The sequence below is a fragment of the Aptenodytes patagonicus genome, chromosome 4, assembly GCF_965638725.1.
Source record: "Aptenodytes patagonicus chromosome 4, bAptPat1.pri.cur, whole genome shotgun sequence".
In the NCBI taxonomy this organism is placed as follows: Eukaryota; Metazoa; Chordata; class Aves; order Sphenisciformes; family Spheniscidae; genus Aptenodytes; species Aptenodytes patagonicus.
In genome coordinates this window covers 13710332-13722986 of record NC_134952.1, presented here as the reverse complement: position 1 = coordinate 13722986, position 12655 = coordinate 13710332, and the positions used below count along the sequence as shown (strand labels likewise).

Sequence of the window (12655 nt, the reverse complement as noted above, 5' to 3'; positions counted from 1 at the left end):
GACAATAGAAAAAAATATGAATTCTAGATCCTGGTCAGCTGTACCTGCTACAGCCAACATGCAAATTAGAATAACAGATAAGCTAAAAAGCAGGTCTGGCATCCCATGGAGGCTCTACTTGAAAGGTAATACGCTAACTGATGACTTTTGGTGTGGTTTGGGAAATGACTACCCAACCAAACCTGTAGGTAAGAATCAGGTTTTAACTTTTTTTTTTTCTTTTAGACTACTCAGCTCCCTAACAATATGTACAGTTTATTTCAGTTTATTTCCACTACAGATAGTATTGTGCTTATTAAGGCACTGAATAGAAACAAGCCTTCTGTAAGAGGACTTGTAAACACAGTTACAAATACAAGCATAAATTACCAGTGAGTGCCATGGAGTATGTAACACACAGAGACATTCCACTTTAGTTACTCGTAGAAAAGTTACCCTGGCCTGTTGTGCAACTTTACTGACAAAGCAAGTTTGAATTCAGTCTTAAGTAAACCAGCATGCAAATCAATTTGTGCAGCTAGCCTATACAAGGGAGAACAGAAGTGAAAAGAGTAATTCTTGCTTCCTCACAGCAGAAGCTAACCAAGTGAGATCTGAATGTTTATCTTGTGCTTGATCTAAAATGATAGATAAGAGTCTCACCTATTTGAATAAATTTTCGATCAGGCGCCTCATGCTTCAAGGCCCTGGCCTAGGCAAATAACTTAAGCATATTAATTCAACAAACAAAATGCATAGCTGCTTCACTAAATTGGGTGTAAAATAATAGGTGAACGTCATATTCTGACCTTAGATGAAAACATTTAATATCAAGAAGAAAGTACTGTAGCAAGCCTGACAATGAATCACATTCTTCTCTGCAATGTTTTTACAGCAGTACTCCAGACCAAATGTAAATTATCTTGATTGACCAGCCTTCATTTTCATTGATGAACTCCTGACAGACTACCAGATCATATTCTTATGAAACCCTTTCCCCAGTTAAAAATATATTTTCTTACTATATTTATTTTTTCAGATTTTCTTCCCTACAGCAAGATGGCAAACCATTTTTTTGGATATTGGGTTGGTCATTCCGAAAAAGATCCTGGCCATCCAACTGCTACTAATGCTCTACATATACCTTTATTCCTTCCTGTTGACAGAACAGTTGAAGTGCACTTCCATTGTTTTCAGGGAAGGTGGTTATATGAAGATTAAATGCCGGCGACCTTCGTTCTCTCTCCTGAGAAAAGATTTTGTTTAAAAATAACACGCATGATTATATGTAAACATTTGTTTCCCACCTTTACAACACATACTTGCACATTAAAAAGTCAGATTCCTATTCACATTCCAAATATATGGTATTTCCTCCTACTTTCACCATACTTGAAGGATTTTGGCTTTAGCTAAGCACAAAAATGGTGTTAGCTTCCAAGTGGTTCCATGCACACGCAGTTTCTGCAAAGTTAACCAACATTCCTCAGATGCAGGAACCCTTGCATGCTGGCCAAATAACTGACTGGAGCCCTAAAAAACTCTGCAGTTTTTTATGTTGGTTATAACCTTATTTAACTATTGCTTTCTTTCATGGAACAAAGAACAACTTAGGAAGAAGAAACTGCAGAAAAAAATTCAAACTCCATCATGAAATAATATTATCACTGAAGATTTTCTCAATAAAATTAAAGCTGTGTATCTGCTCCCTGTTTATTCTACAGTTAACCTTTCTGTTAGAGCATGTAAAATCCCCAATCCTATTCACTGCACAACCCAAGATGTCAGAATATGTTGAAAGGCAGCACTACTCTACACTTAGGATGTTCTTTGTGCCAAAACTAAAAATGATACATCTAAAACTACAGTATTTCTAAAACTTATCCATCTACTTGACTTTCATGTGTTTCTTCAAAATACCAACCTATTATTTCTTCAGAAGGCAGAAATAGGGTAAAACAATAAATAAGCAATTTTACTGAAATTAAATTTTAACGTGCTTGTGAAAATGACTGGATTGAAGGGTCTGGGCAGCCAAGGTGCCGGTCTTACTGTGAATTCTCTATGGCCATGGGAACACGAGTGAGGAAAATCAGATTTCCTCTCCATATTACAAGAGGAGGCACTGACAACAAGAGCTTCAGTTTCTGACAGTATAATGAAAGAGAGCTACCGCAAATATTTTAGTTCCTATGACCATCCATGCATTGCCCAATTTCCTAACTCAGGTGCTTTAATTGATAAGGCAAGCAGGCTGCATGCATTCACTTAAGCAAGTTACAAAGCATGGCAACTCTTGTTCATTAACTAGCTTAAACCTAATTTGAAACTACAACGTAGAGGGAAAAAATCTTTGTACTCTGCACAATCTTCCCCCTCATAGGCTCTATTTTAAATAATTTTTGCATTAACAGCCTAATTTTGAAATGGGCTTAAATGACCTAGCTGTTGTAATCCAACACCAGAAGCTTAATTCTTGTCCAAATTCAGTTACCATTTTAGATTTTTTAAAAAATTATTTCATTGCATTAAACTCACCTGAATTTGCTTGCATTAAATGATAGACAAATGTTTATGTTTTCTACTCTAGCCTAATTTTCATCCGAAATAATTTAATTGCTCTCAAAAAAATACTGTCATGATTACCAGAAGCATTCATCATTTTGCTAAAGCATTCACATTGTTAGTCACATTTGTGTCTAAATGCTTGCCTACTAAGGAAAACAATCTTTTCTTGCAGTCACACAAAAATACTTCCGTTGTTATTCTGCGAAACAAGTCCTTAAAGATTTGGCACATGACAAAACTCGACACATCACACTGAGCTATTTTTCATGTGATTCTTCCATGTGAAAAAGACATTCATGAAGGATGTATTGAAGCACTTTTTTTCTTTTCCTAAGAAAAATTTTTGGATTGTTTTATTTCTAAGAACACTTAGACTTTAGGAAGCAGTTTCTAGTATGACTGCCAACTCAAATGCTAAATTGTTCAGTATTTTACTTTACAGTTGCTTAATAAAATATAAAGATATATATTAGAAAGCATTTTTATTTTTCCAAACATCTACTGAAATTCTAATATCCTACATTCATAATTTTGAATATAATGGGCTATGACATCAAAATGTATGGTTGATAAAGTAAAGGTTTAAAAAAAGATTAAGAAATGTCAAAGACAAAAAGCAGAACATCCACGTAACAGGAAGACATGACATTTTCATCTCTATCAGAGAAGTTACACATGCCAAGATTTTTGGTGAAACGTGCTGGGTGATGAAAACTATGGAGGAGTGACAATGACAGGTTTCTTGGAGAGTTTATTCTAAATGGTGTTAAGAATGCTGATGATCTTTGAAACTGAACAATGTGTTATCAGGCAATACAACCGTGTGACAACTGTGCATCACACACAAGTAGTTTAGTGTTATTAAATTCAACATGGGCTCCATTTACAAGGTGATGAGAACCATCGCCTTCTACTGTAATCACATGCTACATGTTCAAATAATTTCACTGTTATTTCATTTATGCAAAGTATTGAATTTGTTTGCTATGGGCAACATACTACTTCCACATACAGAAGTTGTACTCGCGCTTCACCACTTTGACATTCTCAGAGGGTTTTGTTTCCTTTTTTCATTGACTGATGCCAATTATTTCCAGTCCATGACCATGTTACACAATCAGAAAATGGATTTCAGGTAAGAGAAATTCTTTCAAAGCTGCTATCAAAATGTGTTCTTTTAAGATCATTTTACTTCATATTAATGTTGTCAATCTTAATGTAATTAAAAGCAATTATACATTAAAGTGATGGATGTGTCAGATCTTTAGATTTCACTGCATGCAAGACGTGAGAAGGTGTGTTAATTTAAACAATGTCAACCAAGGCTGTACTATACATACCAAGTGATTTTACATGCAGGAAAAGAGCAGTTATGGAAATGAAACAAATAAAAAAGGCAAAATATTGCAAAACAAAATATTTTATTAGATGAAAAACAAACTATATGCAATATATATTAGCTATATTACATCTTTATAAACATTAGTGAGCACTCTCTCCAAAACATATTAAGGCAGTGGTATCAATTTCATTATCCCAAGATACAACATTTAAAAAATAGATACCTAAGTGATTTCCCTTAAACATGCACCAGACATCAGTAATCTTTACAGGAATTTCAGCTTGGGTTCAAACATAATTTCTGCTCCATTTGAGAGTTTGCAACAGAGAGAATCTCTTACTTCAAGCTCTAGCACTCTGAATTCTAACAGCTCATTCTGGTCTTTTGCATCTTGCATCTCGTTCTTCAGCTGGTGTTCTTCTTGTTCCATTCTGTAAATCTGTAAGACAAACACAACATCATAACACCCCGTAAGCAATAGAAAAGGTACTGTACAGAGTTACAGGCCAGGGGTTTAGACAAAGCTGTTAATTATTTCACTTTCTCATTAGAAGTTGGGCCGTGTCTTAGAAATAAAGAAGGAACATCACATCAGAAAATATTTGCGAGAACTGCCAGCAGAAAACGGTCAATACTAATCTGGAAGTCAGTAGTACGAAAAGTTATATGAATATTACATCTAAATAAGTTAAGCAGTACAGGCTTCCTTTTAAAATCAAGTGAATGAAACTGGATTACATTAACATTTGGGTAGACTGTTCTCATTGTCTTTGCATAACTAGACATCTACTCTTCATGGTATATGAAAGACAATAATGGAGGGGTTTTAGTGCCTCCTTTTTAATTTTCTAGATTTGTGCTTTGGGGCACTAACAATGACAGAAATTCATTATGCCAACTAATAGCTTTGGTCTACTGTCTAGCTTAACTGGGTGATCTTTTTATTTGTATGAAGTAAATACTACTAAATAGAAGTGTAACATCTGGCATAATGTACTATAACTCTTATAATACCCATGTAAGTGTCTGAATAAATTAAGTCTGGCTGTAGCTACTTTTAGTCATGAATTTTTCTTTGGTTGTCTTATTCCTACTATATTAATATTGAGCTACTAATTAACAAAAATAATTCTTTGACTTCCTGGGTACTAGCTAACTTTCCCACCAATATCAGTGAAGAACAATGAGGATGGTCAGCTCTGAGTATCTCAGACAGTAAATGATACAATAGTCTTAAATCAATCAGTATTACTTAATGTGTGGGAAAACTGTAAAAAAAAGGAAGGCTGAAGGGAGAAGGCAATTTTATTAGTGATCATGACAATAATAATCTTTGTGTAACTGTTTGGCAAAATACAAGATTCCACATTATGCTTAATATTTTAGTATTTTGTTGGACACTAGAAACATCAGCCAGCTTGGGTTCTACTGTTGGCTATACAACATGTAATTCCACAATAAAGAGCAGCTTCCATTCCCAAAGAGTACAAAAGCATATTGGTACTTTAATCAGAGACTTTCATCAGAATTTCTGTTTCTGGAGAGAAATAAAGTAAGCAATTTTCATGTTGATGTTCCAGTACTTAGTACGTTCATTTCCTTTTACCATTCCTTTTATGATAAAGGACAGCAATTGTGAAAATATTCCCAGATTCTAAACACGTACCTTCTCTAGCAACGCCTGATTTGTTCTGATTAACAGCTGCTTTTCTTCTACCCATTTTGAATCCTATGAGGAAGAGGATTAAAAACATCAAAATCATATACATTTTGACAAATGAATAACCACAATAATTAGAAGGTTTCAGACATCATTGTAAGTTCAAGTATAAAAATGGTCACACATAAAAAAATAAAGCTATCATAAATATTTCCAGGATAACTAGCATTTTAAACTACAGAGAAAATAAAAGTTCCTTTGTTTTCCTGAAGCTGAGTCTCTTGTTTCCTAATATGTTCCAGCTAAGCATACACTTTAAAATCTTTACATATAACAATTGTGGGTGAACGCAGTTATATTTTATGTCATTTTAAAAACATTTATTCACTCAGCTTAACTCAAAACTATTTCTTTCCATTGCAAAGAGTTGGGAACTTTCTTGCAAAACCATCCCATTTTGAGTGTTGTAATGCAAATCCCAATGGAGAAAGGTAAGAAAAACATTTAATTACCCCAAATGACTGAAAATAAGCTTCAGTGGTATGCCGTTGATTGCCCTCTGCTAAAAGTGTGAGAATCAGGCCAATACACAGTGTTTGTGATAAGAAATTCAAGGCTATGGAGGAAGGGAAGGGATATAAGATATTCTATACTCCATTTGAAAACTGTATTTCCATTTGATCACTTGTTCCAAAGCTGATCTTTCCTTTTAGGTTTTTCCATGGCTTCAAAAGGCTTCATCCAATATCCCTTTAAAGACCCAAGTTACAAAAACTCACTCCAGCCATAGCTGGACATTCTGGTTTAATGGGTTTTAATAGCCAAATTCGCTCTGTTCTCCCTCTAGAGAAAAGTATTTACATAACCTAGCTCACACTGCTCTAATAAGTTTAATAAAACAATAGCCAACACTTAATATGCCATACTAACTATAGATCAAATTCTTTTCTAGGTAAAAAGGACAATTTATTTAACATCTAAATGTCTTTACTAAAGTATTAAGGCTGATTCTTTCTTTGTCAGCAAGGTATTTGCACATTGATGCTGCACGAGAAATTAATGAAATCTGGATATCCCAGCCCATTAACTAGCCTTGAAATGTCAACCAAAAAAATCTAAAACATTATGATATAATATTTACTCCAATTAGCATTTTTAAAAAAAGTTTAAAGTTAGTTTTTCTACCTACAGTCCACTATAGTTTCATATTCTACTGTTCTCTCTCCTTTTCCCACTCATATATAAGAATGTGCAAGTGCACTTTAACTTTCATGCAGTAAACAAGCTCTTCAGGGTTATGACGTTAAAAGTATCATACTAAGAATAATATACTAAAATGAGTACTGAAAAGGCATGACATTTGTCAAGAATTTTTGAAAGAAATATTGAAAATAAAATCCAATGTCTAGTTTAACATTTAACTAGCATTTTACTAAGGTCAAGGAATGAACAAGGAGTTGCGCTCACAGACTTAGGGTGGACAGCCCAATGCATGCATATGGTAAAAGGCAGGTTCAACAGTTACATCAGACCTGCAGGTTCAACTACTCCAGTTGACACAAGTAGAAAAAAATGATTAATTTGCCCTATTGACAATTAACTTTGTGTCTTTCTTGACGAAGTTAGTTCAGTTCAACTTTCTGAGAAAACCTTAACTTCAATGGGACTGTATTTATGTACACACCAGGTCACACTGAGAGAGCTGAGCGTTCAAAAAAAAAAAAATCCATCTGGCACATTACACACTCCAATATTTTGAGATTTATTATTTACCACTATTAATATTTTATAAGAATTTCTTCCCTTAATATAATGTTTCTTATGCATGCACCTCAATGTACCTTGCAAAAATGGATTATTAGTCTTATTTTACATCTAAGGGAATTCTGACAGATCGAGCTGATCGAGATATTAACATGAGCCATTGACACTTACTTTGAAATTACACGAGTAGTTATAAGCCAAGCTTCAAATAATTTTTTAACAATAAGATTCTAATCTCCTGCTCTGAATTTGACTTCAGGAAAATTGTGAAGGTCTTTGCTGCTTCTGTTCCCTAAAGCTGTAAGTAAGAGTAAAAGTTCCTGGGATAATGCACTAGGATCTTTTGATTCACTGTTTCCTTTTCAAAAGTACTTTAGGGACTGGTTCCCCGAATGAACATTTCACAAGCATTATTATATCATCATCACTACCATGACCACCTACATGACAAAGTAATAATAATAAAATAAAAAAATCACATAGTGCACAAAGAAGTCAGTTTATCATCGCAACCATTTATTTTGTTGAATGTAAATACTAACAGGTCAGGAGAACTGAGCAGGTGCTAGAGCTCCCAGGAAGACGCTGTCACCAATTCTGTGGAAAGCTAATGCTCAGCGTACAAACTAGCCCACTAGAGACAATATCATATTGCTCCTTGTCACGTCCCTGTTGGCCTTCTCAGGATTACGAAGAGATACAAGGTTGAAAATGTGGTTATGAATCTCATAAAGTAATAACTAATTAAATTCTAACTTCCAGGCATATCTTTTTGATGTACCATTCTGGAAGCAAAATCACAGAAGTACTTTCTTACATGGGTATCCATGTTCACTTATTTACATACACAGCACTTACATTTTACACTGTAATAGTCAACTATTTTGTTAATGTTTTCAATTACACGGCAATTTGCCCACAACACCTTTATCATCAACACACTAAAATGTCAGCAGTAGATCCTCGAGAGGTCTTCAGTCCCATTTATTTTTCCAAAAGCTCAGTGAGCCATCATTTTTAGATTGATAACATATTCTCTATTTTTAGTAATATTTTATTTACAGGGAATTTACTAAGCAAATTGTAGTTTGTGTGGAAGCTAGCATAAACAATTTTTATCCTTAACTTGAATATGGTCCCAAAACCTTTGTATTTATACAGAATCTTACAGAAAGGTTTTTCTTACAAAGAATAAACCATAGAAATACTAATACCATTAACTTGGCATTATTCGTAGGTTGCTTTTATTCAATGCTACAGGATCATTAGTCTTTGAAATGTATACCTATAGATACCTATATCTTATTTTATTACCATATGCTACCTGCAATTTTAAAATTGTTATTTCAAACAACAAAGCGTAAAATAACTTCTCCCCAACTTTCTCAGTGCGTTCTAGCAGTTATGCAACTGAGATTCTTTTAAATGCACTCTCATAACCTTTAATCAGTCTTCAGATCCTAGACTTTATTAAATATGCATCAGTAGCCACATCTTTGTCAAGTATTTACAAGATATACTGAAACATAAGGCCTAATTTTACCATGTGTGATGGTATGGGAATTTGAAAGCAGTTGGGTCCTCTACGAATTTAAGCTCCAGAGAGTAACACCGCAAGTGGCTTCCATTAACCAGGCACACCAAGTGGTTCATTTTTCTAGCTGAAGTGTGTGTGGAAGTGATTTGGTTTTTGACTTTTTCTATGCTACACACCAAAAATATTCTCCAGATAGAATATAGAATATTAATTTTATTGGAATTTATAACAAATATAAACAAAATGGAAAACAGGAGAAAAGCCTGCACCAAATGACAATGGGAACAGAATTTACAATGCACATACATGCAGTTATTTCAGTCTTATGCTTTAGCGTATTATGTGTTAGAAAATGAATCTTTAATGGCATTTTCTTAGCCTACATAATACTGTCCTTTATTTAAGTAATCTATTGCTGGAGTAGCAATTAAGCTGCATCAGTCACACTAACACACCAGCAAGCAATGAAGATGGCAAGGGCACCACTGCATGCAAGGGAGAAAATGATGTCGTAGAGGACATTAAGAGAGCCTTTTACCTGTCCTTTCTCAATTAGAGCTTTCTCCAGGTCCTCAATTTTTGCCTGACACCTGAGAAGATCAGCTTGCAGTTGTTCACGAGTCTGGGGGAAAAAAGGATTAAAAAGTGTGTGTGTATGCACATCCAGGTAGACAGGTAGATTTAATCACACACAGAATCAAAGTAAAGATACTTTCTACCCACTTATGGGCTGTCTAGTCAGCTTTTAATGCTTTTCATTAAAATAATGGCTTTTGTGTTTATGTTACAAAATATTTAAAGCCATCGGTTTAACAGCATTTTTCCTTCCTAGCCTAAAAAGATGTTATCATCACATATTCAGTGACAAAGCTCTTCCCAGGGAAAAAAAAAAGAAGTTAGGAACTGAAAGAGCTCTAAGAAGCTATTCATAAGCTTTAGTAATTCAAGGCAATTGGGAAAAAAGGGGCAAGAGAGAAAGAGAATTGCAATAAGCACTGAAAAAGGCCTATAGGTAAATAAAATATATTGACCCAAAACAGTTTATATATCAAATAAACAGCACACGCCAATCAGTTTTCCTCATTCTACATGATTATTACACTAACTGTTACACTACAGTAGGTATTACCCCCTGAGTCCAGTGATGCCCTAAAAAGGACTGAATCATACAAGGTACTAAACAAAAAGGATATAAACCAAAGGATATCTCTGGAGACCTTCAGTCACTGAGGCTCCTTGAGCTACTGCAAGTACTTTTTCCATCCTACTTCAGGTACTCTTTCATCCAAGCAATTCAAAAATTCCTACAAGGATTTCCTTCTGCATCTTTGGGTCCTTGTTGTTTACCTTAAGCCTCATCTAAAAGTAATAGGAAATGTTCATCCCACCAGAACATTGGGCCCTACAAAACTAACCATGCAAAAAGCTACCTTCTGACTCACTCAAAAGATGGATTTGCATGGATGTGACAAAAGAATCCAAAATTTCATTAAAAAGAAAGAGCAACAATTCCAAAGTGTACTAGAGGGACAGTTTGCAAATGCCTGCAAAATAAAATTTAAAAAAGCTATTACAAAAATATTCATACCAGGGTCTCCCTTCCCATGAAGGCAAAGGAAATGTATAATGGTCTCTCATAACTGTCAAATACATGAGTGCCTCTGAAATCTTACTTTAATAGTAGATGTAATTATGCTCCCCGCCCCAATTCTAGCTTGCAAAATGATCTCCAAAGTCCTTATTGCTTTCCTTGGCTAAGTGTCCTACTTAAAAAGAGTGTCAAATGTGACTAGGTTTTTGTAAGATGCTGAGAACTCTAACAAATAAAGCCATAGAGCAACAATTCGATTATTATAAGAACTGTATTTCACAGGAAAAAAAAAAAAGTTAAGGTTGGTTGAGAGACACTTCAAAGAACCTTGAAAAAAAAACCCAAAACAAAACATGACACATTTTAAAGTAAACCCTGAATCTTCTAAATACTGGCTCTGAGGATAACAGACTAACTTTTTGAGCTGTAAATAACTCCAGATAATGTCAAGCAGTCTACATTCTTCTGTAACTTTTATCTGGAAAGCTTTGCTTATTAACACACAGAAATTCTGCTCCCACAAGCATGCTGTTTATATACCTGAGAATATTCAGTAAGTGGATTTTAAAATGCTTGCCGGAGAAAATTACCTGGACAAAATAGTGCACGTGTATGCCTAATAACCATCAGCAATCTAGCAATATAGAATTTTGTGAATATTTTATTAATTGTTATAAGCAGTGGAACCATTAAGCTAGTGGCAGCTCCTACCTTTGGGATAAACTGAGTCCATCCCCACCAGTAATTTTTAAACCACATTAAAATCTTTGTCTTTCTGCATTATTAGCAACATGTTGCAGTGGCACCATACAACGAAGGCCACATGTAGCAAGGCAGTAATATGTAATAATTCACAATATTTAACACGTTTTTCCATTTTTGGGATTTGGGGGGTTTTTTTGGGGGGGCGGGAAGTAGGTCAGGGGTTTTTTTAATGCTTAACCACTTTTTAGAATCACAGTGTCATTGAGGTCGGAAGGGATCTCCTGTCCAACTCCTGTGCTCAAAGCAGGGGGGGCACCTAGAGAAGGTTGCTCAAGACCTTGTCCAGTGCGGTTCTGAATATCTCCAGGGATGAAGACTCCACAATCTCTCTGGGAAACCTGTTTCAATGTTTGACTGCCCTCAGAGGAAGAAGGGTTTTTCTTATGTTTAAATGGTATTTCTTGTATTTGAATTTGTGCCTGTTGCATCTTGTCCTTTCACCGGTTCCCACTGAGAAGAGTCTGGTTCCATCTTCTTTACTCCCTCCATCAGGTATTTACACAAATTGATAAGATACCCATGAGCCTTCTCTTATCCAGACTGAACAGTCCCAGCTCTCTCAGCCTCTCCTTGTGTATCAGGTTCTCCAAGCCCTTAATCATCTTCATGGCGCTTTGCTGGACTCTGTCCCATATTTCCATGTTTTTCTTGTACTGGAGGAGCCCAGACGTGGACCCAGCACTCCAGATGCAGCCTCATCAATGCTGAGTAGAGAGGAAGGATCACCTCCATTGGTCTGCTGGGGACTTTCTTCCTAATGCAGCCCAGGAGGGGCTTCTTTGCTGCAAGGGCACATTGCTGGCAAGCCAGCTCCAAGTCTGTACTGGTACACGGAGTTACTCTTCCCCACATGCAGGACTTTTCCTTCCCTTTGTTGAATTTAATGAGATTCCTCTTTACGCATTTCTTCAGGCAGTTGAATGGTCCCTCTGAATGGCAGCACAATCATCTCACGTATGAACCACTCCTCTCAATTTTGCATCATCTGCAAACGTGCTGCAGGTGCACTCTGTTCATTCATCGAGGTCATTAAGGAAGAGGTTAAATAGTACTGGACACAGTATCAACCCCTGCAGTACATCACTGGTGACACACCTCCAGCTGAACTTTCTGCCACTGATCACAACGCTTTAAGCCATTTCAGCCAATTTTCAGTCCACCTCACTGTCCACTTGTCTAGTCTGTGCTTCAGTTTGTCTACAAGAATCTTACAGGGGAGAGTGTCAAAAGACTTACTAAAGTAAAGATAAACAACATCCACTGCTCTCAACTCATCTGCCAAGCTAGTCATCTCATCATAGAAGGCTATCAAGCTGGTTAAGCATGATTTCCCTTTCGTAGATCCATGCTGATCACTCCCAGTCACCTTGTCTTTCAGACATTTGGAAACGGTTTCCATGATTATTTGCTCCATCCCTTTCCTAGGGACTGAGGTGAGAACGACTAGCT

General features: G+C 35.8%; 1 protein-coding gene across 5 annotated transcripts in view; it reads right to left on the bottom strand.

Moving 5' to 3' along the window:
• The window catches only part of JAKMIP1 (janus kinase and microtubule interacting protein 1), a 178211-nt gene that overhangs the window by 41007 nt on the left and 124549 nt on the right, over nucleotides 1-12655 (bottom strand). For all 5 annotated transcript variants that reach the window (XM_076335917.1, XM_076335913.1, XM_076335915.1 and 2 more), the window contains 4 exons: nucleotides 9389-9472; nucleotides 5556-5618; nucleotides 4230-4328; nucleotides 1124-1225 (listed from right to left, as the gene is read on the bottom strand). In XM_076335917.1, the coding sequence (XP_076192032.1) occupies nucleotides 1124-1225; nucleotides 4230-4328; nucleotides 5556-5618; nucleotides 9389-9472 (348 nt within the window). The remainder of the gene's footprint in view (nucleotides 1-1123; nucleotides 1226-4229; nucleotides 4329-5555; nucleotides 5619-9388; nucleotides 9473-12655) is intronic.